Source organism: Macrobrachium rosenbergii, chromosome 48 (assembly GCF_040412425.1).
Source record: "Macrobrachium rosenbergii isolate ZJJX-2024 chromosome 48, ASM4041242v1, whole genome shotgun sequence".
Classification (NCBI taxonomy): Eukaryota; Metazoa; Arthropoda; class Malacostraca; order Decapoda; family Palaemonidae; genus Macrobrachium; species Macrobrachium rosenbergii.
The window spans coordinates 8,435,502-8,462,347 of NC_089788.1; the positions used below are offsets into that span (position 1 = coordinate 8,435,502).

General features: G+C 42.6%; 1 protein-coding gene across 8 annotated transcripts in view; it reads right to left on the reverse strand.

Moving 5' to 3' along the window:
- Positions 1–3,393: 3,393 nt before the first annotated feature.
- Positions 3,394–26,846, reverse strand: part of LOC136831240 (quinone oxidoreductase-like) — a 39,582-nt gene continuing 16,129 nt past the window's right edge. For all 8 annotated transcript variants that reach the window (XM_067091289.1, XM_067091287.1, XM_067091282.1 and 5 more), the window contains 4 exons: positions 19,333–19,538; positions 10,114–10,209; positions 8,884–8,976; positions 3,394–4,141 (listed from right to left, as the gene is read on the reverse strand). In XM_067091289.1, coding sequence (XP_066947390.1) covers positions 4,067–4,141; positions 8,884–8,976; positions 10,114–10,209; positions 19,333–19,538 — 470 coding nt within the window. In that variant the 3' untranslated portion in view covers positions 3,394–4,066. The remainder of the gene's footprint in view (positions 4,142–8,883; positions 8,977–10,113; positions 10,210–19,332; positions 19,539–26,846) is intronic.

Sequence of the window (26,846 nt, forward strand, 5' to 3'; positions counted from 1 at the left end):
AACTTCACCCTCACCCAATTTTCACCTCTCATTTAAGGACAAGTCCCTTGGGTCAGCCTTAGAAGAGTCGAAATGCAACTTAGACTTCTCTTTAAACTCCATAATAATAATAATAATAATAATAATAATAATAATAATAATAATAATAATAATAATTCTGGCTAATTCCTTTCTTTATGAATAATACCTGGCAGGACGCACACGTCTGCATCCCAGATATTAAAGGTTAAGTAATAAATAATTTCTTCAGTAACATTAGTGAGCATTAGAGTGGTGGAGAATGACTCAGTTTTATTGCAATCTGTTCCAAACCTAGCCTTTGGTAAAGGCACATTGTTACTAGAATTTATTTTTACATAGAAAACTAATTGCAAAATAATATGCAATTTTATGTACACTATAGGGAAAAATACCAGATGTCACTTTGTAAATGATGCACTAAACTCGATATTCTCCACTGAAAATGTCCAAGTCATCTAAATTGTTTGATGTCACTAAAACAAAAAGCAAATTTGTTAAGTGACAGCTTACAGTGAAATTCATGATGAGGAGACTGTTTGTCTCAAAGACCTTATGATGTGTATCAGGTTTAACCGTACTGCTTGCAGCCAGTTTCCATTCAATACTTAATACAGAGGAAACAGATGTAGAGAGTCCAGAGATGTAAGATTTCAACTCAATTAACCAGAGACAAGCCTCATTTAGTTCTTGACATTTGTTTTCTTTTTTGCTATTTTTCTTATATCCAGTATCAAAAGTGTCTTGGGTATCACTATAGTCTGTTTTTTTCCATCTGTCCACCCGCCTGTGGTGCTCGCACATGGTAACACTGCGTCCCGGGCTTTAAATAGTTACGCTGTGAGTAAGTTTTAGGTAAATAAAAGGAAATCTGGGTGTACATTTGCAACTGAAAAGTGTTTTAATTAATTACTGTATGCGAATTACACCGTCAATATTCGAAATAGGACATTATTATTATTGTTGAATGTAAGCCAGACGCAGTGGCGGGAAAATTGCTTCTCTCGCTGTTCACTAAGGCAAGATGTCAACTTCATTGGACCACACCTACTCTGCTACTAAGCTACGTGTTACTTCATATCGTATCTGGCTAAAACGCACTTTATAAAAATTAAAAGTGTATACTGATATACTTACGTGTAATGAGTAACACGTAGCTTAGTAGCAGAGTAGGTGTGGTCCAATAAAATTGACATCTTGCCGTAGTGAACTACGAGAGAAGCAATTTTCCCGCCACTGCGTCTGGCTGTTCCATTCACCACCCCGAAAAGGCAGCTTACATTCAACAATAATAACAATATCCTATTTGGAATATTAATGGTGTAATTTGCATACAGTAAATCAAAACACTTTTTAGTTGCAAATGTACACCCAGATATCATTTATTTACCTAAAACTTACACATAGCGTAACTATTTAAAGCCCGGGACACAGTGTTACCATGCGCGAGCACCACAGGCGGGTGGACAGATGGAAAAAAACAGAGTATAGTTATAACCAAAATGGCTCCATAAATACTGCAGCATCTGCTGAATTTGGACCAAAATGATAGAATTGAAATCTAAGAATAAAAGAACAATTAACAACATAAAAAATACTGTCATATTCCATAAACAGCTTTTCCCTATTTGTATCCTTTTAACACAGCTGAAAAGAATAATAATGACAACAGGATAATGTATCCTAGTCTATTATCAAGCAACAATATTTACATAGAGACTAAGGCAATACCTCAGAGGATATGCCATAACACAAAATCTGAGAACAAGTCTGTAACAATACCATCTGGCTTTGGCCAATTACATGTGACATTAAAGATAACCTAACTGGTGCACACAGCTGCACATATACTATTGTTGTCCCACAAAATTCATGGGGGTTAGGGTTACCAACTTTCCACACATTCAACAATTCTATATGACACAATACTGTAAAGGACACCTTTTTATTGTACACTACAATTACAATACAGTATGGGAGAGAGAGAGAGAGAGAGAGAGAGAGAGAGAGAGAGAGAGAGAGAGAGAGAGAGAGAGAGAGAGAGAGAGAGAGAGAGAGAGAGAGAGACATAAACTGCACCTATATGGTACTGTGATATTACGGTACTGTACAGTATACGTACAGTAGTTTGGTTTATTATTTGTCACATACAAGTTACTAAATATATGAAACAATCCAACTTATAAAACAATACCAAAAAACATAACTATAACCTTGAAAAGACCACTCCCCTTTTGCATATGTCTTTCACATGATGACTCAGCAATATCAATTGAATGATGATGATGATGATGACACAACACAAACATGCTGATGCAGCTCTTCCACACACTTATTACACTAACACATGAATAATCATACAAACACTTGGAGCCTCTCTGAAGTGAGGGGGTAGAAAAGGTGGAGGAGGTGGAGGGAGAGGTTGGGATTTTGGGTCTGACCTTTGGGAAATACTTTGTGAATTCTGTTTGAATTTTGCTTCTTCATTTCTTTAAAAACTGATCTAAATGATGCAATTGCTCCTACCATTTCCTTCACTTTCATAGACTGTATTATCGATGGATCAATATTACAGTATGACAATAGTCCATAGTGGTAACACTTTCTAATGGAAACTTGCTCTTAGGCACTGCTTCTTCTTTGCTTTCTTCTTCACCTGGTATAGCTTCTGTTTGGATCAGTCAGGTCTTGATCTTCCCCAAGATTCATGTCCTGAAACCTGTCCCCATCCACCATCTTTGCCTTAGTTGCAATTTCTTTCATTTATTTCTTTGATTGGCTTCATGGTAAATCCACTGAAATCATGACACATTCTGGCCACAGTTTTTCCCAGCATGAGTTTATTAACTCAGGCATCAGCAAATGTAAAGTTTCCACATCTTCATTAAATTATCTTTGGTGGGATCTTCTGCCTCATCCTGAACAATTCTCCCAACAGAGTACCAAATGTGATGGGCCTTAACCATACTTATTAACCCCCTAATCTACAGAGGCTGAATTAGAGACATGTTGGGGGGTTAAACAGATGATATTGATGCCTTCGGTGTTGAATTCATGGGATTTTGGGCAGGCGAGGGTGCCCAGTATCAAAACAACTTTCAAAAGCAATCCCCTAATGGGAATGTATCTTTTGACTTCCAGGACAAGGCACCTATGAAACCACTCATTAAAAGTGTTCTGGTAGTCCTAGACTTCTTTTTATGCATCCATAAAACTGACAGTTGGAATTTATCTTTTTCCTTCAAGGCTTTGGGATTAGCAGCTTTATAAATCAGGGCTGCCTTTAAACCTGGGAAAATTCTACTAGTAATCATATTTGCAAATCCAACACCCTTAAAATTCAATTACTGAAAAAGGATCAATAAAATACTCTTATGACAAATATTTTCATTATTTATCAAGCTGAATTAAAAATAATTCTCTTCAGGAAGACAAAATTTTACATTTCAAATTGAAAAAATTACGTAAGTTAACACCTGAGTGTCTGCCAATACTTTAGAAAAGTTGAGGATATTTTGTGGATTGAAAAAATTTGTCTATTCAAAATGGGTATTTTGGATCACTAATCCTAAACGTGACAGTAATATTGCAATATATTGCAATTTAATTAAAATATTGCAACATCCAGTTTATAATCATTCTGGATGCAAACACTGGCAGTGTATAAAAAGTATGTTGTACAGGACATCACAGCAAGCTAAGAAGAAATCTGGCAACTCCACAATGTTTTACTTAATATTAGTATCTAATTAATGTTACTTTATAATTTGGTAAACTTTCTTTTTTTGTCATGTGTACATGCTTAGCATCTGCATTTTGCAGGCAGCAGTGCAAACAGCTTTTTGTTCTCTAAACAAATAAACAAATGGGTGTACCAAAATTCTTGAAGCCAAGAACTACTAACTTACCCCCTTCAATATAACTTGTGGTTTTCCTTATTAGTACTTCTAAGTTAAAGAAAAGTTTTGTGGTCCTCAAAACACCATGTATTGTATACTAAAAAATACAATAGCATAGGCAAGAAGGCTGCTAAAAATCTTGCAAACCCTTAGTCCTGTATTTTAACGACAAGCTTTCCTTTTGCCCCTTTTGAGTGTATAATGTCATGGTGAGCTTGACCAGCCTGAAACACAAAGAGTAAAATTAAAAGGAGAATGAAGAATCTAAATACGCACAAAAACAAATTACTATTCTACATGTAATTAAGTAAACAATATTCTGTATGAAGCTGACAAAATTGTTATGATTACTTGAGGTGATCAAGTTGAGCACTTGCATACCTTAATCCACAACCTGGTCCCAAGTACAAATCCACATGCCTTTGTGAATTCTGAGAATTTCATCTTCTTGATACTTTTGTAATTTTACATCCATTGTCTACCTTGTAACCTTTTGTATGATTAAATAAAAATTCATTAACCTTTCATTTTTTCTCTTGTACTCACATCTTTTACTCTATGTACATTACTATTCTTACTATCTCCTTTCATTTTCCTGATTCATAAAATCCAACATCCTTTGATAAAACAAAGAAGCTTGAGCATTTTTCTTATGATATCTCTGAAATATTTGCTCTGGGTACTCTCTAGCACTTAAAGCAGTTACCATTTATTCAAACAAACCCATTAATCATTAACAGCATTAATCCAAGCAAACATTCCCCACCTGCATCAACTTGCCAGATCTTGAAAGATGAAAGACCTCACTGCAGACAACCAGACCACACTCAAGTGGCTTGCGAGTTCCCACTTATTTCTTTGTGAGGTTTTGCTCCGAGCAAATATCTGCTGCCTCACTCTCACAAGATTACACTGATTTTTTTTCTGTGGCGATATGTATACAGTATTACCATTTTATTTTAGTGTTTCTGACCTCAGAGCAAGTGGCTTCTTGACCCCACTCTGGTACTGTGAGTACAGTACTCTGTATGTGATCTTTGTAAGTGATGCCGTTCTGCTACTATGAGTCCAGTACTTTGCCAGTGATCTTTGCACGTAAATTTCATAAATTTCTCATTCCTGAGATTCTCTGTTCACTGACCTTGCTAGAATTTCACTTCTTTTATGAATCATGGGTTCACATCAGCGTCTTTGCGAGATATTCAAGAGCAAGAAGCACTAAGGACCAGCTGAAAGGTCCCATAGCACTATTATCCTTGTAACAATGCGTCACTGAATGAGAGATTGGAGGGTGAAAATGCCCTATAACAAATGATTTTGGCAACACCATACTTTTTAGGACTCAGATGGAAGAGCAGTAAGCGTGCAGTAAAATTAAATGAAATCTCCAAAATACTCTTTCCCACTGTGAAGTAATGGCTCCGAATGAACAGCCTTTCCAGCCCGAGAAGAACCCTAAAAGAGTTCAGAGGTCTGGTTAAACAAATCATTTATAACTAACTAACCAACGAACAGCTTACTTCTAATTCTGAAGGATAACAGGGTCGTGATCCTTTCTTTTGGAAAGGGTAGACAAATCATCAAAGTAAGCTCAATTCCATCAGCTAATGCAATGAAAAGGAGACATATTCTTTTTCCTCCTTCCAATTCTGGAGGAATTAGAGGCCATGCAAATGCCTCAGAAAGCTAGATGAAGCTACAACAGAGAGATTAACCCTTAAACGCCTACTGGACGTATCATGCGTCGACTAAAATTGTCTGTTGGGTGCCAAGTGGACGTACCGTACGTCGACTACAAAAAATTTCAACCTTCAGTCAACTTTGACTCAATCGAAATGGTCGAAAAACGCAATTGTAAGCTAAAACTCTTACATTCTAATAATATTCAATCATGTACCTTCATTTTGCAACAAATTGGAAGTCTCTAGCACAATATTTCGATTTATGGTGAATTTTTGAAAAAACTTTTTTCTAAGGCCCGCGCGGTAACTCGGCCGAACATCTCAGAAATTCGTTCGTCATTTTGTCGTAATTTTTGCACTGTTCTATATTAGCCGTTACATAAAGTTTTATATATGAAAATGTGTGCAATTTCATGTACAATACAACAGAAAATAACTCATGGTTGTAGCTTTTATCAGTTTTGAAATATTTTCATATAAATCACAATAAATAGAAAAAATTCGACTTTCGGTCAACTTTAACTCGACCGAAATGGTTGAAAACTGCAATTGTAAGCTAAAACACTTACAGTCTAGTAATATTCAATCAATTAGCTTCATTTTTCAACAAACAGGAAGTCTCTAGCACAATATTTCGATTTATGGTGAATTTTTTGAAAAACATTTTTTTACGTCCCGCGCTACATTTAATTCATGCATCATTTTGTGATAATATTTTCTCTATGTTGCTTTGATCGTTTTACAACAATTTGTTATATACCAAAATCATTGCAATTTAGTGTACAATACAACTAAAAAAAATTAACTCATTAGCTTTAACCGTTGTGCTTACAGCGCGATTTGTATACAATTATATGTTTTTTTTTTTTTTGCTGTCATATATTCCAATATTTATATATGAGGGGCGCGGCGTAACAAGGTGGCAAGCGCCACCGCGGCCGAACTGGTTTTTTTATTGTGAGCGAGCAGCTAAAGTACAGCACTATCCTGTACACACACTTTTGTCCCCTTATGTTACTGGCAAAAGGTTCGAAAATCCATGCAAAACAAAGGGAAATTTCGCCCTTAGCGAGTTCTCACTGCTACATCATAAGACTCGTCATAAAAAGGAGGCAAGCGGCAACCAGTGGAGGTCTGTAATGTAGTCTGTTTTTTGGTACGGTAATTGTTTTTGTTTTATAATATTTTCATGGAAATTTTACTCAGATATGTTATAATAATAATTTTAGAGCATTATTAGGATAAATATTTTAGGTCGTTTTCACAAAAACATGCTTTAATTGCCGTATGAAAACATTTTCATTGTGTTCATTAACACTTTACGATCTTACATGACCTCACTTTTGTGGTTGTGGCCGCTAAATGACAAAACATACTATAATGATTTTTGCATATGTAATAGGCGAATAAATTTCCTTTAAAATGAGGTATGATTCATAGAAATCGTTTGGCTGGTTTTTCTTTTATAAGCGTTTTCATAGTTGGCAAACTTTAAATGCGTTTTTATCATTTTTTAAAAAACGGCGCTTGGCACCTTATTACACTGCGCCACTCATATGATAATGATATTTTTTTTCATTTCTGATGGTTGCATACTAAACTTCAGGCAATGACAAAAAAAAAGGAGCCAAAAATGAACTCTTAATCTTAAAAACTAAGCGTACTGTGATTTTTTGAAAAAACTTTTTTTCTGCTTCGGCGCTAACTCACCGAACGCCGCCGGCATACGGGAGACGTTTTTGTAAATAGAGGCTCGGCGTTTAAGGGTTAAAGATATATCTGCGGCAGAGAATAACAAACCCTCATCTGAATTTTTGGCATGCCTTTTAACGCCTTCTACCAGTAAATGGCTGCCACTTAATGGGAACCAGCTCTTACATATTTCACAAGGCACATCTGGGTTATAAACTTGACCCTTACAGGCACTACAAGATTAATGATGTTCTCTCTAAGCTAAAATTACTCCACAGCCTATGAGAGGTGCAAATGCATCTATGCTAAACCTTTATGAAAATCAGAATAAAAAATTACTTACAGTATTTACCAAGTGTAACTGACCACTTGATAAGGCCTATCATCACTAACTACTGTACATCCTGAAACCATGTACTGAATGAAAATTTGTTACAAAATAATATGAACAAAGCAAGTAATAAAACTTGTTTACCATAACAACAACCCATTCAGCAAAAATTACAGCAAAAAGCCAAGAACATGAACCATAATTAACAATGAATTGCTCCAAATAATCAATATCATAAACAGTATGTGAATATGTAGAACAAATTGCATATTTTGCAATAACTTATGTACACAAAATAAAAAGACATCCCCTAAGCTCAGCACCTGTCAGTGAACATCTCTAAGCAAAATATTACTGCAGTAATAAGCTATCAAGGGTCATTTCGATCTAAATATCAAGCCAAATTTTTTATAAAAAGGCTATTTCTAATCTGAATGAACAGTTATTCAGAATAAAAACGATTCTTGCAATGAGCAGCTATTGTAACAGAAAGAATCAACTGGAGAAAAGCAAAACTGGTCAAGTTTTGGAGAGTAAAGCCAACAAGTTTGTTGAAACTGACAAACTCAATACGGGGGAACTTGGGAACCAAGTTGCGCAGATAACAAACTGAAACATCCTTTTGAGCATGTCAGGAAAGGGAGCTGATGCACTTTCAGGCAGTCATAAAGTAACACACTTGAGTCCCAAAAGAAATCAAAACAGAGCCCTGATAACAATCCAGTGAACTGAAACAAAAATTACATGAAAAACGATGTAACAAAAAAAGATTCGTACATGAAAGAGATTACAAGGGAACAAAACAATTTGTTGGCTTCTCATAGTAATAACACTGAAAGTACAACAGCTACTGGTCACAAGCACGAAAGTGATAAAAAACACAACACACTAAAAATGGCCATGGTGTGATAATGCACTGCAAATGAAAAATGACAAGGCATGTAACACAACTGCCTAATGGTGGAAGTCCCAAAGAGAAAGCAGCACAATCAAAGAGGACAAAGGTCCACAGCTGGATGAGAACTTGGCTAATCATGTGTGGGTTTTTTTTTCTCTCTAACTGAACGGTATGCTTTGTGCACCTGGATGTGTCCTGCATAGTGAAAGGCTACTTCATGATGAATGGGTTATATAAACATACAGAGTATAATTTGACTGTCTTGTCTACCAATTATTTAAAAACTTTATTACATACAATATTTTATCTACAGATACGCTACTGATTCCCTCTTCTAGTCCACATAAATCCAGTACAACTTACCTCTTCCAGAGAATAAACTTTATTCACAACAGGTTTCACCCAACCAGCCTTGATCCCATCACCAATGGCAGAAGTTATTTCAGACCATTCTTCCTTCAAAAAAAAAAAAAAAAGGGAGAAAACTTCAAACATAACATACAAAAGTCTTAGATTCTAACATCAATACTAAAATAAAAATTCCAAAAATACTGATGCATAGCAAAACCATACAGATGATTTTGTTTGTTCAACTTAGAAGATATTTATCATTCTCACACACCAAACTCCAAGGATTACATATCTCAAAATTTTGCAAGTGAAAAAGCAGCTATTTGCCAATTTCAATTTCTTGTTTCCTAAACTGAAACCTACCTGAATAAAGAAACAAATTCTAACTACATATGGAAATTTATCAAACAGGACGATAAACATATGGTGTACTTCTCAAAACAGTGCAGTTCAAAATCTTAAAGCTTCCTGGCTTGAATCTGTAAAATTTTATTTTCAAAACTAAAGCTTATTCTTACTTCCAGGCAGCAAACTCTGGTGGTATTAGTGGTATTTAAGTCATACCAGTGTTGCTCTGGCTTACTACGTACAATAAATGTGGAGTTGAGAGGTGGGCACTTTTTACTGTGGAGGTTTGTATTAAATATATTTTGGTTTTATACATCACATTCATTTAACCAAACTCCCACTCAGTTTAGATATGCCAGAGTGGCTACTTAGGTGTGAAGGACTTTTTGTTGAAAGAGATAAAATTTAAAATAGGGCTATGAGTTGAAGACCTTGTGTGGGAACCTGGTCAGGATATAAAAAGAATCTTATAAGGGGATGAAAATAAGACTGGATTTGTTTGAAATCACACAAGTCATACAGCCCACTCCAGCCATTTAAGGATCTCATGCTGTGAGTGCTATGATTCTAAAGTAGAGTATGGACGAGACAGAGAGAGCAAGACTAATAAGGGGCCCCCTTCACCAAATCTGCCTTGCAATACAGGTTAAAAACTTTAGTTTATATTTAGAAATCATTGAGTTAAGGCAATATGTTGTAAATTCAATGATGCGGAGAGCACTGTTACCACCAGAGGCACTGCCCAATGGGATACCAAGCCAATTAAGAATTAATCTTCTATGTGTGTCCAAGGAGCTGTCAACTCAAGGATAGGGGAATATATAAACTACTGGGGTTGGGTTAAATAAATCTATTTAATGTTTAGAATAAAAAATGATATTAAGAGTTACTCACAGGAGTGGCAGTTAGAAGAGCAACCCCCGTGACTGATGCTTCACGTCCCATCATATCTCTTGGGTCTAATGTTACAGTGCCTCGACTGCCAACAACCTGTAAACATTTAAATTTTCTCATATAAATACATGTTTCATAACTTAGAAATCTGTTTCACAAGTACCTATGCCTGCCAACCAGACGTGCTAGGCCATAGTAAATAATAACTGGGGTAATAATATTTAGAAAACTGCCAGTAACTTTACCAGGGCAAATTGCTTGGTCCTGCCATCCAGCAAACTTGTCTGTACGGTTGTTAGGAATGCATAATTTTAAAAATATACAAACACAAAATTTTACAACAAATTAAATGTTCTCCATACAAACTCAACACTTTCGCATAACCAGAGGCTGCAGTCTTTGGTTGACAGGCAGAAGAGGGGCAGTGGTAGCACAACACACGCCACCTGGAACCTCAGGTACCTGTCTATCAGCTGCCTAACTCATTGTGTCGCCTGAATAAGTGGCTATGATACATGAGGAGGATTGGAATGCAAGAAATCATCATAAGAGTGATGGGTTTGTATAAAAGAATATTTTTGTTTGTAATAACTAAGTTTTCACTATAAAACTCATTTTTTTTCAAACCCATTAGTTACAAATAGCCTTAATCCATGTCAAACAGACCCCAAGTCACACCAATCTGAAAGATTTTGAAATCAGAGGAGCCCAACCATTCATGCATGAGCCCAGCTACACTGTCCAACAATGTAACGCTGTTCACTCCTCTGAGCTAACCTCCACCTAGAAGAGTGAAGATAGAGAGGTACGCACTGAAGATTATGATTATTTGATTTGCAGAACAATGCGCATTGTTGTAAAAACATCTTCAGTTCTTACAAATCCATTAACCTCAAATAATCTGAATGGCAGACCCATATGCAAGATGTTCAATCAACTAGTTTAGATAACTCTGAATCACGGATTTGGAAAGGAAAACACAACCCAAGACAGTACATTCACCAGGCACAAGAGGCAGATACTTAAAAAAAGCAAATACTGCATCTGCCAGTGTCCCAAAATTATGAGGGATGAAGCCTCGAAGAGGACGGAGTTTGAATAACCCAGATTCCTCCTAACGGGTGATAAATGTCCAGCAGTACTGAGAAGTCCCAACAAACAATTGCTATGAGTGCTACACCCTCAGGAAGTAATTTCTGTTTGAGTACAGTTTGGCTTCACACTAGCTTTGAATAAATTATGAAAAAAGCATCTGACCTGCTGGGAGCAATCTACAGTACACTGCTTCAAGAGGAATTAGAAAATTATAAACCTTTGTGAGGAATATTTCTTATCTTAAAAGATAAGATCATTAGCAGCTCTACTGTATGGAAAGAGGTAATTTTAAGTAATGTGAATGAAGTTTTCCTACTGGATGATATCGCATTGGTAGATTTCAAACCATCTTGATATTTATCAGTATAAGATTTTTTATTGTATAAGGAAAATTTATCATTATTTATTTTTTTGTGGTCTATCACAGTCATCCTATTCAACTGGGTGGTTTTTATAGTGTGGGGTTCCAGGTTGCATCCTGCCTCCTTAGGAGTCCATCACTTTTCTCACTATGTGTGCTGTTTCTAGTAGCACACTCTTCAGCATGAGTCCTGGAGCTACTTCACAGCATCTAGTTTTTCCAGGTTCCTTTTCAGGGGTCTTGGGATCGTGCCTAGTGTTCCTATGATTATGGGCACAGTTTCCACTGGCATATCCCATATCCTTCTTATTTTGATTTTCAGGTCTTGATACTTGCAATTTTGTTCATGACACTTACCTGACAGATATATATATAGCTGTATTCTCCGAAAGGGACCGACAGAAATTCAAAAACTTACGGCACACGCAGATGGGCCAGGTGGTTAGTACCCATTCCCGCCGCTGGGAGGCGGGCATCAGGAACCATTCCCATTTTCTATTCAGATTTTCTCTGTCGCCGGTATTGTCAACACCTGTTGTCAATACCTCCGCCGTTGGATTTCAAACTTTTCCACTAAGTATTCTGATTGTCTTTTGGTTTTTTGACTTTGGCTTTGTGGATAGGCATACGCTTCTTTGGACTGTTTTGATTTGGTTTTGGCTTTTCCTTGAACAAGATGTCTGGATCTAGTTCTGCTAGTTTCAGGGTGTGTGTTGTGAAGGAGTGTAAGGTGAGGCTACAGAAAGCTTCGGCAGACCCTCACACAGTATGCATGAGATGTAGAGGGCATGTCTGTATGTTGATGATCGCTGCAAGGAGTGTGAATCGTTGCCTGATTCTGATTGGAAGGCTTACGATTCTTACGTCGCAAGCTAGAGCGTGATCGTAAGGAGGTCTTCCTCCAGGAGTGTGTCGGTAGGTGGGAGTCAGGGTATTAATTTATCTCCTGTTAACCATACTAATGCTTCTCCTTTCCTGTAGAGTCGCCTTCTAACCCTGTGATTGCGTCTGCATGAAGGTAATGCCCTTTGCGCAGATTTTGAACTCCATTCGCATTTTTGGAGTCTAAGGTGTTGGCGATCGAAAGTGCAGTGAAGTGTAGTGATCCCCCAGTGTTGTGGTGGGGGCGTCAGATCGGCCCTATAATGCCTCTAGGCCTAGACCTCCGCCGAACTCCCAGGACTTAGGGAATGGGCATGTCGAAAGCCGCAAGAGGGTTACGGGACCCCCACCGATCTGGCGTCCCCGCCGGCAGGCCTTGTTGACGTCTCCCAGGCTGCCAAGGATCGTGCTCGCGCACGGATCCTTAAGGATTGCTTTTCGTCCTCCAAGGCGCCCCTCTCCACTTAAGGGGTCACGTTCTCGGTTGGACTCGTCCTTTCAAGAGGAGCCGCGTTGAAGAGGACGCTTCTTCTCCTCTTTCTCGTGCCTTGGAATCTTCTCCCGACTGGCTGCGAGATTTGCCGCCGCAGAAGAGGACCAGGATTTCTTCGGAGGAGGACGTTGCTGAACGTCCCAGCCGCACCAAGAAGAGAGCCCCTGTCGCTCTTGGTAGAAGGAGGAGGACGTCTCCTTCCCCTCTTCTTCTCATAAGAGCAGCCCTTCTCCTGAGAGGGCTTCCTCTCCTTCGAAGCGTCTTATCCAAGATATGCAGCGGCAGTTAGCTTCCCTTCTCGCTGCTAAGGAGAAGGAGCCTCGTGGGCGCCGCAAGGATTTGTCGCTGCCAGTTAAAAGATCTAAGAGGTCTCCCCCTCTCCTTCTCTTCGTTCGTCTCTCTCCCCGCGGTTTCTCGTAGTCGCCCTCATCGTTCTGGGCGGATCATCAGCTCTCCTTGCCCCGTCGTGACTCGCTGGTTGATCAGGACGCTCCTCTTGCAGCTAGGCTTGCCGCTAGTAAGAGTTCGCGCCAAGACGCTCTTCTTGCCTCTCCTCCTGCTTCTCGCTCTCGTTTTGACGTTCGGCAGGACGCTCCCCAGGACGCTTCTCGTTATTCCCGATCTCTGCATGACGCTTCAGGACTCTCGCCAAGAAGCTCGGCGGCTCGCATTCGTCAGGACTCGCCAGGACGCCGGCAGCTTGTGAGACAGGACGCTCTTCAGGACGCTTCGGCTGCTTATGAAGCAGGACGCTTGTCAGGACGCTCATCAGGGGACGCTCGCCAGACGCCGCTCGTCAGGGCGCCGGCAGGACGCTCCTGTACGAAAGTTGTTCCGGATTTTTCTGCTGCTTCTTCCCACGAGAAGAGGTCTCTGGGCCGAGGTGGACCCAAAGGTCTTTGTCTCTCTCTAGCCCAGGAAGACTCTCCTGTCGCTCCTGTCGAAGAGGCTGATTTGTCTCAGGAGTCGGACTCTGCAGAACAAGAACAGCCCCTCTTTCGTCTTTCTCCAACTACCGGGTTTTGGCTAGCATGCTTAAGGAGCTTTTTCCTGATAAATTTCAGCCTTCTGCTCCTCTTTCCCCTCCTTCGCAGTTAGCTTCTTGAAGGTGAGGAAATCGCCTGGCTTCCTACAAATGAAGACTTCTCTGGCTACTAGAAAAGCTCTCAAGAGAGTCAATGCGTGGATGGAAGATAGGAAGTCTCAAGGAAATCTTCCTTCGCTCTCCCCGTCTAGATTGTGCGGGAAAGCTGGAATGTGGTATGAGACAGGAGAGAGGAAATTGGCTCAAGAGTTCCTTCTTCCTCTCAAGGTGATTTTGCGAGCCTCGTTGATGCGTCAAGGAGGTCTCTTCTTTCTTCGGCGATGGTGTCTTGGACTCTTTCTGAGACCGACCACCATCTGAAAGGCCTTTTCAAGTCTATGGAGGTTTTTAACTTTCTGGACTGGTGCTTGGGGCCTTGGACTTAAGGACTCGTAGTCCGGATTCTATTTCTCTGGGGAGCTGTCCAGTGTACTGTCGTGCATGGACAAGGCCGTCAGGATGGCGCTGATGAACTGGCTTCACATTTTGGTACAACCCTCCTAAAGAAGAGGGCTTTGTACTGCAATTTTCGCTGCCAAGTCAGTTTCTCCTGTTCAGAGGGCTGAGTTACTTTTTGCCCCTCTTTCTAGCCATCTCTTCCCCAGCCGCTTGTCAGGATCTCGCCTCCACCCTTAAGGAGAAGGCTACTCAGGATCTCCTTGCTCAGTCTTCCAGACATCCTAGTGTCCCTTCTACGTCTTCAGCAAGGACTTCCCCAAGAGACAGAAGCCCTTTCGTGGGAGATCTTCCTCCTCTAGACCCTTTTCAGGAAGAGGTCTCTCCAGAGGCGGAGCCCCTTCTTCCCAAAGGGCAAGAAGTGACTTTCTCACCTCCAGACACCAGTAGGAGCCAGGCTTCTCCTGTTTTTCGGAAGCCTGGAAAGTAAGAGGGCGGATTCCTGGTCCCTCAATGTAATCAAAAAGGTTACAGGATCCTGTTCCGAAAAAAACCCCTGTCCTCTACTCCCAGAGATCTGTCGCCTTCTTACCGTCCGGAGAAGCAACAGATCCTTTTAGATCTGCTGGAAGAAATGATCCAGAAGAGGGCCATAGAGCGAGTCCTGGATCTGGAGTCTCCAGGTTTTTACAATCGTCTCTTCCTGGTTCCAAAACAGTCAGGGGGGTGGAGACCAGTCCTGGACGTCAGCAGACTGAACAACTTTGTCGTCAAAGAGAAGTTCAAAATGGAGACGCCCCAGTCGGTTATCAATGCACTGCGACCAGGCGATTGGATGGTCTCTCTCGACCTACAGGACGCGTATTTTCATGTCCCCATTCATCCTCAGTCGAGAAAGTATTTGAGGTTTGTCCTGGGGGGAAGAGTGTACCAGTTCAGAGCTCTCTGTTTCGGACTGAGTACAGCTCCTATGGTATTCACAGTCCTGATGAGGAACGTTGCCCGGTGGCTTCATCTTGCCGGCATAAGGATCTCGCTCTATCTGGACGACTGGCTCATCCGAGCCACTTCGGAACAAAGGTGTCTGGAGGACTTGCATTCAACTTTGAAACTGACAAAGTCCCTGGGACTTCTTGTGAATTTAGAGAAGTCGCATCTGATCCCCTCTCAGTCCATTCTTTATCTGGGGATTCGGATGGATTCAGCGGGTTTTCGAGCCTTTCCATCCCAGGAACGTCAGCAGCACTGCTTCGTAAAAGTTTCGGCCTTCCTGGGGAAAGAAACATGCTCGGTGAGGGAATGGATGAGTCTGCTGGGGACCATTTCATCACTGGAGAAGTTTGTTTCCCTGGGGAGGTTGCATCTCAGACCCTACAGTTCTTTCTTGCGGACAACTGGAAGAACAAGGAAGACTTAGACGAGTCTCTCAGGATCTCTCTCTCTGTCAAGGACCATCTTTGGTGGTGGCTCGATCCCTTAAAGTTGGCAGAAGGGGTCTCTCTCTATCTTCAGAGCCCCGACCTAGTGTTGTTTTCCGACGCCGTCCATGTCGGGATGGGGAGCAACACTAGGGGGGAGGAAGTGTCAGGCACCTGGAAAGGGGGAACAGGTGTCCTGGCACATAAATCTAAAAAAAGAACTGAAAGCGATTTTCCTGGCTCTTCAGTTCTTCAAGATCAAGTTGCAGGTCGGGTGATTCAAGTCAACTCCGACAACACCACGGCCCTGGCGCACCTCAAGAAACAGGAGGTACTCATTCTCGGTCCCTGTTCTTGATCGCCAAGGAGATCCTGCTATGGGCACATTCTCGCCGGGTGACGATTCTCACTCGTTTTGTAGCAGGGTCGAGAATGTACGCGCGGATCTTCTCAGTCGACAACATCAGCTTCTGCCAACAGAATGGACTCTGAACGCAGAAGTGTGTCAGGATCTTTGAAGCTTTGGGGACGTCCCCTGGTGGACGTTTCGCAACTTCAAGGACCACAAGGCTGCCCCTTTACTGCTCTCCAGTTCTCGACCCGGGAGCCCTAGCAATAGATGCCTTTCTCTGGGACTGGAAGGGTCTAGATCTGTAACGCCTTTCCCCATTCAAGATTCTGGGGAAGTCGTCAGAAGTTTGTAGCCTCAGAAGGGACGAGAATGACTTTAATCGCTCCTTTTGGCCTTCAGCAGAGTGGTTCCCAGAGGTCATGTCTCTCGTGGTGGACTTTCCAAGAACGCTTCCTTTGAGAACAGATCTTCTCAAACAACCCCACTTCGAGAGGTACCACAAAAATCTTCCCGCTCTGAGTCTAACTGCATACAGACTATCGAGAAGTTGCTCAGAGCGAGAGGTTTTTCTAGACCAGTGGCTAAGGCGATCGCTAACGCCAGGAGAGCCTCTTCCAGCGCAGTGTACCAGTCCAAGTGGGTCATTTTCAGGAAGTGGTGTAAACTTAAGGGAATTTCCTCCACCACGACCTCTCTATCTCAGATAGCGGACTTCCTTTTTATCTGAGAAAGGATTTGAACCTGGCAGTCCCTACCATCAAAGGCTATAGGAGTATGCTGTCAACGGTCTTCAGGCATAGAGGCCTGAACTTATCGGACAATAAAGACCTTCATGATCTTCTTAGGTCTTTTGAGACGTCTAAGGTAGCCTCCCCTAAGTTACCTTCGTGGAATTTAGATGTAGTTCTAAAATTCCTGATGTCGAAGAGGTTTGAACCTTTACATTCTGCTTCCTTCAAAGATGTAACCAAGAAAGCTATTTTCCTAACTGCTCTGGCGACGGAAATAAGAGAGTTAGTGAACTTCAAGCGTTCAGCAAGATTATAGGTTTCAGAGGCCCTGATGCTGTCTGTTCTCTGAGCCCTATTTTTCTTGCTAAGAATGAGAACCCGTCTTCCCTTGGCCCAGGTCCTTCAAATTAAGGGCTTGACGAACATCACTGGACAAGAACCTGAGAGAACACTGTGTCCTGTCAGGGCTCTAAAATTTTATTTGCAGAGGACCCAGGATTGTAGAGGTCCTTCTAGCAATCTTTGGTGCTCCGTTAAGAGGCCTGATATACCTCTCTCGAAAAATGCCCTGGCGTTCTTTCTCTAAGCACCACCATCATAGACGCCCATTCCAGTGTGCTAGACGAAGATTTGAGAACTTTGAAGGTTAAGGCTCACGAAGTGAGAGCCATTGCTACCTCAGTGGCCTTCCAGAAAAACCAGTCTCTCAATGACATTCTGGGTGCCACTTTTTGGCGAAGCAATTCGGTCTTTGCTTCTCATTATCTCACAGAAGTGAAGACGCCCTATGAGAATTGCTGTGCGCTGGGACCTTACGTTTCCGCAAATACGATCTTGGGAACAGAAAGCGACTCTCATCCTCTCCTTTAGTTTTGTTTTGGTGTGTTTTTAAATATTTTATGTGTTGTTTTTTATGGTCGTTGGGTCTCCACCAGTGGTGGTCGCCCCAGTCCTTAGTTTATGTTAATCTTTTTTGACGTAACTAGGCTTGGTCAGGTGGTTGTTAGTTTGTCGCTTACCCTCAAAGTAAGGTCATATGGTCTAGTCACATTGTGGTCTCGCCCCCGTTGACAGATCATCTAGATTCCACCAGCTTTATAGGTCTCTACCTCGCTGGAGTTTTCTAGTAAAGCAGAAGCAGGCTTGGGTGACAGTAATCACGAAGTCAGCAATGCTAACAGGTAAGGAACCCAGCGTCAATCGCCTACATAGTTTTGTTTCCTAAATCCTATTCTGTCTCTTCCCACCTCCAATGGTGGGATTCAGCTATATATATATCTGTCAGGTAAGTGTCATGAACAAAATGATATTTTTATGATAAAATAAAGTTTGTTCATACTTACCTGGCAGATATATATAATCATAGTACCCGCCCTCCTCCCCTCAGGAGACAGTAGTTCTAGTTTCTAGAAAATCTGAATAGAAAATGGGAATGGTTCCTGATGCCGCCTCCCAGCGGCGGAATGGGTACTAACCACCTGGCCCATCTGCGTGTGCCGTAAGTTTTTGAATTTCTGTCGGTCCCTTTCGGAGAATACAGCTATATATATATCTGCCAGGTAAGTATGAACAAACTTTATTTTATCATAAAAATATCATTTTTTCTCTTTCTTTCTCATCTACTGTGGTGTCCAGTGGTATTGTCACATAAATGAGTGATACTTTCTTCATGACGTTGATTGAGAAAATTATTATTATTATTATTATTATTATTATTATTATTATTATTATTATTATTGCGGCAATCAAAATGAGTAAACTTCCACAGGGTACAAGATTAAAAATGCATTAACTTCAAAATAAACTATGCAAACAATGAAACTAGTGTAAAAACAGCAATAGAAGTCTGAAAACTAGAGAAAAAGCCCACAGCACTTAAAAATAGTTACTGTATCACAGAGACATTGGTACTGGGCAGTGATAATGGCGATCTGGTAAATGAGAAGTACAATCTCATTCCTAGTGGGCTGGGCAAAAAGCAACTAATGTTAGTCACCTGCTGAAACGGAGCTAATAAATGATGGCAAAATAGGAAATTAAGCAGATGGTTACCATATTTGGAAAAAGAAACCATTTACCAATTGTCTGATTAGGAGATTTAGGCCGTAAACCAAATTGCTTGGACCTATCTCAGCAATTCAGTGCATAAACCATGAATAATGTTCTGCCAGAACATCATTCATGCAGAAAAGGTAAAAAGTTCCTTTAATTAATTTGCTGGGCTAGTTTCAAAGACCTGAATGCCTATACTGTATAAGAAAAGTAAATCCAACACATTTTATATCTCCTTGTTAAGGACTGACTGTCAACAAACCATCATTCTGAATAACTTACGCATATTTTTAACTTTGTCTATTTTCAGCTTTTAAGAAAGATATAAAGCATAATAAAATATAATGGTACTTACAATAGTTCTACCATGTCTATTCATGAGTTTAAGATCATGACCTAAGTTTACATTTGCAAGCATTTCTATAATAACATCAAAGAGTTCTCCATTTTGCAGTTTCTTCAGGTAAGTCTTGTCTCTGTGATTATAAACAGCATCAGCTCCAGCTGAACGAACTAGGTCTATACCTTCTTGGGTACCAGCTGTGCCAGTCACATGCATTCCTAAAAATTTTAATTTAGTTGAGATTCTGTACACTTGCAGTTCTTGAAAAATGATATTTTAATGATAAAATAAAGTTTGTTCATACTTACCTGGCAGATATATATATAGCTGTATTTCTCCGAAATCCGACAGAATTTCAAAACTCGCGGCACACGCAGTGTGGCCAGGTGGTTAGTACTCATTCCTGCCGCTGGGAGGCAGGAATCAGGAACCATTCCCATTTTCTATTCAGATTTTCTAGTGCCACTGTCTCAAGAGGGGAGGCGGGTGGGCACTAAAAGTATATATATCTGCCAGGTAAGTATGAACAAACTTTATTTTATCATTAAAATATCATTTTGTTCATGACACTTACCTGCCAGATATATATATAGCTGAATCCCACCATTGGAGGTGGGAAGAGACAGAATAGGATTTAGGAAACAAACAAATGTAGGCGATTGACGCCTTGGTTCCTCACCTGTTAGCATAGCTGACTTCGAGGTTACTGTCACCCAAGCCTGCTTCTGCTTTACTAGTCTCCAGCAAGGTAGGGACCTATAAAGCTGGTGAGTTCTAGATGACCTGTCCACGGGGGCGTGACCACAATAGGACTAGATCATACGACCATACTGAGAGGGAAAAGGAGCAATGACCAACCACCTGACCAAGCCTATCTAAGCCATTGAACCTAACATAGGCTAAAAATTGGGACGTCCACATCGGTGGCCACCCAACAACCAAAAATACAACAAGATAAAAAGATACTACCTAACCCCTAAAGGATAGGATTAGTATTGCTCTCTTCCCCCAACATTGTGTCTGCGGAAACGTATGGTCCCAGCGAAGAGCAGTCTTCAAATGTTGTCTTCACATCCCGCAAGTAATGCGAAGCGAACACTGAATTACTTCTCCAGAAGGTGGCACCCAGAAGACCGTTAAGGGACATATTCTTCTGGAAAGCTACCGAAGTCGTGATGGCTCTTACTTCATGAGCCTTGACTTTCAGAAGTCTCATGTCACCGTCTAGGCGGGTAGAATGAGCCTCTCTAATAGTACTTCTTAAAAAGAATGTCAAGGCATTCTTAGACATAGGTAAATCAGGTCTCTTCACCGAACACCACAGACTGTCCGATGGGCCTCTAGTTTCTTTAGTCCTGGCTAAGTAGAACTTGAGAGCCCTGACAGGACACAGGACTCTCTCTGATTCTAGTCCAAGAATCTCCGTCAAACCTTTGATTTCAAAAAGTCTTGGGCCAAGGGTTTGAAGGATTTTCGTTCTTGGCTAAGAACAAAGGATTTAGGGAGCATACAGCATTGGGACCCCTAAAGCCAATATGTTTGCTAATGGCTTGAACTTCACTAACTCTCTTCAGTCGCCAGAGCAGTTAGGAAGACAGCCTTCCTAGTCACGTTCTTGAGGAAGCAGAAGACAGAGGTTCGAAAGCACTTGACATAAGGAACTTCAGGACAACATCCAGATTCCAAGGAGGCGTCCTGAGTTGAGGAATCTTGACAGTCTCGAAGGATCTCAAGAGATCGTGAAGATCCTTGTTGTCGGCCAAGTCTAGGCCTCTGTGTCTAAAGACTGTCGACAGCATACTTCTGTAGCCCTTAATAGTCGAGACTGCCAGTTTATTCTTATGCCTGAGATGAAACAGAAAGTCTGCTATTTGTGGTACAGAGGTCGTGGTCGAGGAAATTCCGTTGCTCCTGCACCATTTCCTAAAATTAGCCCACTTGGACTGATAGACCGCATTAGATGAAGGTCTCCTGGCACTGGCGATAGCCTTTGCCACTGCTCTCGAAAATCCCCTTGCTCTTGCCAACTTCGTGATAGTCTGAACGCAGTTAGACTCAGAGCGGGGAGGTTTTTGTGGAACCTTTCGAAATGAGGCTGCCTGAGAAGGTCCACCCTCAGGGAAGCGCCCTTGGAAAGTCCACCAGGAAGGTCATGGTCTCTGTGAACCAATCCGCTGCTGGCCAGAAGGGGGCTATTAAAGTCATCCTTGTTCCTTCCGACGCTGCGAATTTCCTGATCACTTCTCCAAAAATTTTGAAGGGAGGAAAAGCGTAAAGATCGAGGCCTTTCCAGTCCCAGAGGAGGGGGGCGTCTATTGCTATTGCTCCTGGGTCTAGGACAGGAGAGCAATAAAGAGGGAGTCTCTTCGTCCTGGACGTCGCAAAGAGGTCCACTAGAGGACGTCCCCATAACCTCCACAGTTCTAAACACACCTCCTCGTGAAGGGTCCACTCGGTCGGTAGAAGTTGACGTTGCCGACTGAGAAGGTCCGCGTGGATATTTTCCACGCCTGCAATGAACCTCGTGAGGATCGTGACCCCCCGTGCATGTGTCCAAAGCAGGATCTCCTTCGCTAGGGTGAACAGGGAACGGGATCGAGTACCCCCCTGTTTCTTGAGGTAAGCTAGAGCTGTGGTGTTGTCCGAATTCACTTGAACAACCCGGCCTGAAACTCGGTTCTCGAAAAATTGAAGGGCCAGCAGGATAGCCCCCAATTCTTTGAGATTTATGTGCCAGGATACCTGTTCCCTCTCCAGGTGCCTGACACTTCTTCCCCTCCTAGTGTTGCTCCCCATCCTTCCCTGGACGCGTCGGAAAACAACACTAGGTCGGGGCTCTGAAGGCGTAGAGAAACTCCTTCTGCCAGTTTTAAGGGGTCGAGCCACCACCTCAGGTGATTCTTGACAAAGGGAGAGATCTTCAAGGTCTCTTCCAGATCCTCCTTGTCCATCCAGTTCTCCGCCATGAAAAACTGGAGCGGTCTGAGATGAAGTCTTCCCAGGGAAACAAACTTCTCCAGCGAGGAAATGGTCCCCAGCAAACTCATCCATTCCCTCACCGAGCATGTTTCCTTCCCTAGAAAAGACGAGACTTTTTCTAAGCAAAGCAGTTGACGTTCTCGGGATGGAAAAGCTCGAAAAGCCACTGAATCCATCTGAATCCCCAGATAGACGATGGACTGCGTCGGGATCAGATGGGACTTTTCTTTGTTCACTAGAAGTCCCAGGGACTTCGTCAAATCCAGCGTCAAAGTCAGGTCCTCCAGACACTTCACCCGAGAAGAAGCTCGGATGAGCCAATCGTCCAGGTAGAGCGAAACACGAACACCCGCCAGGTGAAGCCACCTCGCAACATTCTTCATGATCACCGTGAAGATCATGGGAGCAGTGCACAGACCGAAGCAAAGAGCTCTGAACTGGAAGACTCGTCCCCCCAGCACAAACCTCAGGTACTTTCTTGACTGAGGATGTATGGGAACATGAAAGTACGCGTCTTGCAAGTCCAGAGAGACCATCCAATCTCCTGGTCTTAAAGCCCCGAGAACAGACTGGGGCGTTTCCATCTTGAATTTTTCTTTCACAATAAAGCGGTTCAAGATGCTTACATCCAAGACCGGTCTCCATTCTCCCGACTGTTTCGGGACTAAGAACAGTCTGTTGTAGAACCCCGGAGAATCCAGTTCCAGAACTTGTTCCACGGCTTTCTTCTCTATCAATTGCTCCAGGAGGTCTAAAAGAATCTGTTGCTTCTCTCGATGGTAAGAAGGCGACAGATCCCTGGGCGACGTGCACAGGGGTGGCAAAACGAGAAAGGGGATCTTGTATCCCTTCTCTAGAACTTCTAGGGACCAGGAGTCCGCCCCTTTCGTTCTCCAGGCTCCCGCAAAATAAAGAAGCCTGGCTCCTACTGGTGTCTGGAGGTGTATAGTCACTTTTTTCCCCTAGGTTTTGAGGGGGCTGCTCCTCTGGAGAAACCTCTTCCTCGCGGAGACGATCTAGAGGAAGAAGTTCCTCCGCGAAAGGGCTTCTTCTTCTTGGAGGACAAAACTGAAGCTGAAATAGAAGGGGCTGACGGACGTCTCGAAGAATGGGCCAGAAGATCTTGCGTGGCCTTCTCCTTAAGACTAGCAGCGATGTCTTTAATTAAAGACTGGGGGAAGAGATGGCTAGACAAAGGGGCGAACAATAACTCTGCCCTTTGCGAAGGAGAAACTGACTTAGAGGTAAAATCACAATACAAGGCCCTCTTCTTTAAGAGGCCCGTACCAAAGTGTGAAGCCAGTTCCTCTGAGCCATCCCTGACGGCCTTGTCCATACAGTTAAGAACACTAGACAGCTCCCCCAGGGTGATCGAATCGGGGCTCCTCAGCTTGAGGTCTAAGGCTCCCAAGCACCAGTCCAAAAAATTAAACACCTCCATGGTGCGGAAGAGTCCCTTGAGATGATGATCTGTCTCCGACAAAGTCCAGGAAACCTTAGCAGCAGACAGGTGGGACCTTCTGGGAGCGTTGACAAGGCTGGCGAAATCCCCCTGAGAAGAAGAAGGCACTCTAGAGCAGATATCCTCTCCTGTCTCATACCACATACCAGCCTTGCCACAAAGCTTAGACGGAGGCAGGGCAAAAGAGGTCTTGCCTTGGGCCTTCCATTCCTCCATCCAGGCGTTAACTTTCTTAAAAGCCCTCTTTGTAGCCAAAGATGAAGTCATCTTCACAAACCCCGGCACTCTCCTCGCTTTGGAAGAAGCTAACTGTGAAGGAGGAGAGAGAGGAGCCGAGGGTTTGAACTTATCCTCAAACAAGTCTTTAAGAAGACCGGTTAACACCTGATAGTCGGAAGAAGAGGAAGCAGAAGGAAGCTCGACGTCAGCAGGCTCCGATTCGCCAGAAACTTCTCCCTCAACAATAGGCGAAACAACCGAGTCACCCAAAACCTTAGGGGAACGAAGGCCTTGAGGTCCGATACGGAGGAGGGATCTTCTTTTCCCAGAAGAAAGTGAATGCTCCGGAGCGTCTCGAAGAGCGACGGAAGGGACGTCCTGGCGAGCGTCCTGAAGAGCGTCCAGCCGAGCGTCCTGCACTGGAGAGAGAGGAGCGTCTTGAAGAGCGGCAACCGAGGCGTCCTGGGAAGCAGCTCGCGAAGCGTCACGTTGGCGAGCGTCACGACGGGGAACTCGTGAACTAAGAGGGCGACAAGGCGACGAAGCAGGAGACGGAGACGAAGAAAAAGGAGCAGGAGAGGGAGACTTCCTGGACTTCTTGACGGGCAGGTTTAAGTCCTTGCGACGACGAGGCGCTGCATCCCTCTCTGCAATAAGAGAAGACAACTGACGTTGCATCTCCAGCAAAATCTTCTTGGACGGAGAGGAATCAAGCCTGGGGGGAGAGCTGATCCTATGGGAAGACGAGGGGCGAGGGGACGCCTTCTTCTTCCTCACAGGAGCTAAAAAGGTTCTCTCCTTAGAGCGACTGGGACGCTCACAAACGTCCTCATCAGACGACGTCCTGGTCCTCTTCTGTGGCGGGAAAGCTTCAAAGTACCCAACAGACGATGAAGACTGACGAGAAGCGTCCTCTTGAACGAAGCTCCTCTTCAGAGGACGAGAGTCCTTCCGAGAGTTCCACCCCTTACGAGGGGAGGACGCCTCGGAGGACGAAAAGCAGTCCTTGAGAATACGTGCCGAAGCACGATCCTTGGCAGCCTGGGAAGCGACAACAGGACCTGCCGAAGGGACGTCAGATCGGTGGGAAGCCCCCGTAACCTTCTTGCGGCTTTCGACATGTCTTCTCCCTGAGTCCTGGGAGTCTGACAGCGGTCCAGGCCTAGAAGCATTATGGGGCCGATCTGACGCCCCCTCCACAACACTAGGGGGAACACTGCACTTCACAACACTTTGGAGCGATGTCACTTTATTTTCGAGCGCACGGATGGTGTTCATGATCTCCGCCAGGGCCAAACCCTCCGCAGACACAACCTCAGGGCCCGAAGGCAAAACCACAGGGACAGGTGCAACATTATCTACTTTAGGGTTATCAGGAGAGGAAATAACCTGACTCTTGCACACACTCCTGGAGGAGGACCTCCTGACCCTGTCACGCTCCAACATCAGACAACGGCTCACACTCCTTGCAGCGATCATCTATCAAACAAATATGCCCCCTACACCTCAAGCAAACCGAGTGAGGGTCTACCGAAGCTTTCGGTAGCCTCACCTTACAATCACTCATGCAACATACACGAAAACTAGCAGAACTAGATCCAGACATATTAAAGAGCAGTCAAGCAAAATCAAAAACAGTCCAGAAAAAAGCGTGTGCCAATCCACAATCCAAGTCCAAAAACCAAAAGTCAAGAGAATACTTAAGTGGAAAACCAGCAAGTAACGAAATCCAGAGACGGGGGTACTGACAACAGGTGTTGACAGTACCGGCGACAGAGAAAATCTGAATAGAAAATGGGAATGGTTCCCGATTCCCGCCTCCCAGCGGCGGGAATGAGTACTAACCACCTGGCCACACTGCGTGTGCCGCAAGTTTTGAAATTCTGTCGGATTTCGGAGAAATACAGCTATATATATATCTGGCAGGTAAGTGTCATGAACAAAATATTCTACAAAAAAACAGAATGCAACTACTGCACTCCACTTTAAAATTAAATTACTGATACATTTTCAAGTTTAAAGCATTCACTGAAAGGGGAAGTGACTCCATATGAAAAAGCACTGATGAGAAAAACTTGAAGACAATGAAAAAGGCTTTACGCAGTGTCCCAGTGGTCCCAGCTGTACAGCGTTCTGCCACTGATCTTTAACACGGCTTCTTTAGTCTCTTTCCCAGCTAGTTGTCTTACTATTTCACTTTTGTCTTCCTCCAATTTTCGCACCTTTTTAGAACAAATCCTTTGAGCCATTTTAGCAACTGCACGATTATCAAATGATTTTTATAAATAATATCATTACCTCCAAAATGGATGTCATGCTTTTAGTTCCGATTATCTGTTCACTGGTTACCAAGATTACATAAAAAATTATCTCAATGAAAATTTTACCAAAGTTGGGCCTTGTGCGTAACCATCAGTGGTAACACTGTGGAAGAGACTTGGATTTCTCATCCTTAGTAGAAGTTTGTGATCTCCAAATGCTCTTGGGTTACAAGTAGTTTAAAGAAACAGCCTCTAATATTCTTGGACAAACAACCTGACTGAATAATTTTTTCTTAAATGATAAGTGAAAATTATAGAATGATCAAGTTGAAATACTTGCCCAATGAAGTAGGTAACCAAACGAGTGTTACAAAGAACCTTTGTTACTGTCTGCAGTCAGCCAAGTAATGCACACTGCAAGCAAAACACCTCCCATACAGTGATATTTTTTAGAAATGTCCAAATAATACCATACCGGATAAACTAGCTATGCAGCAAATACTGAGAAGTCAACAATCATTGTCTTCATTATTATATTACTACCTAGTTCTACAAAATACATGAAAACAATGATTTCATCAAAAGACAAAGCAAACAGCAGGTTA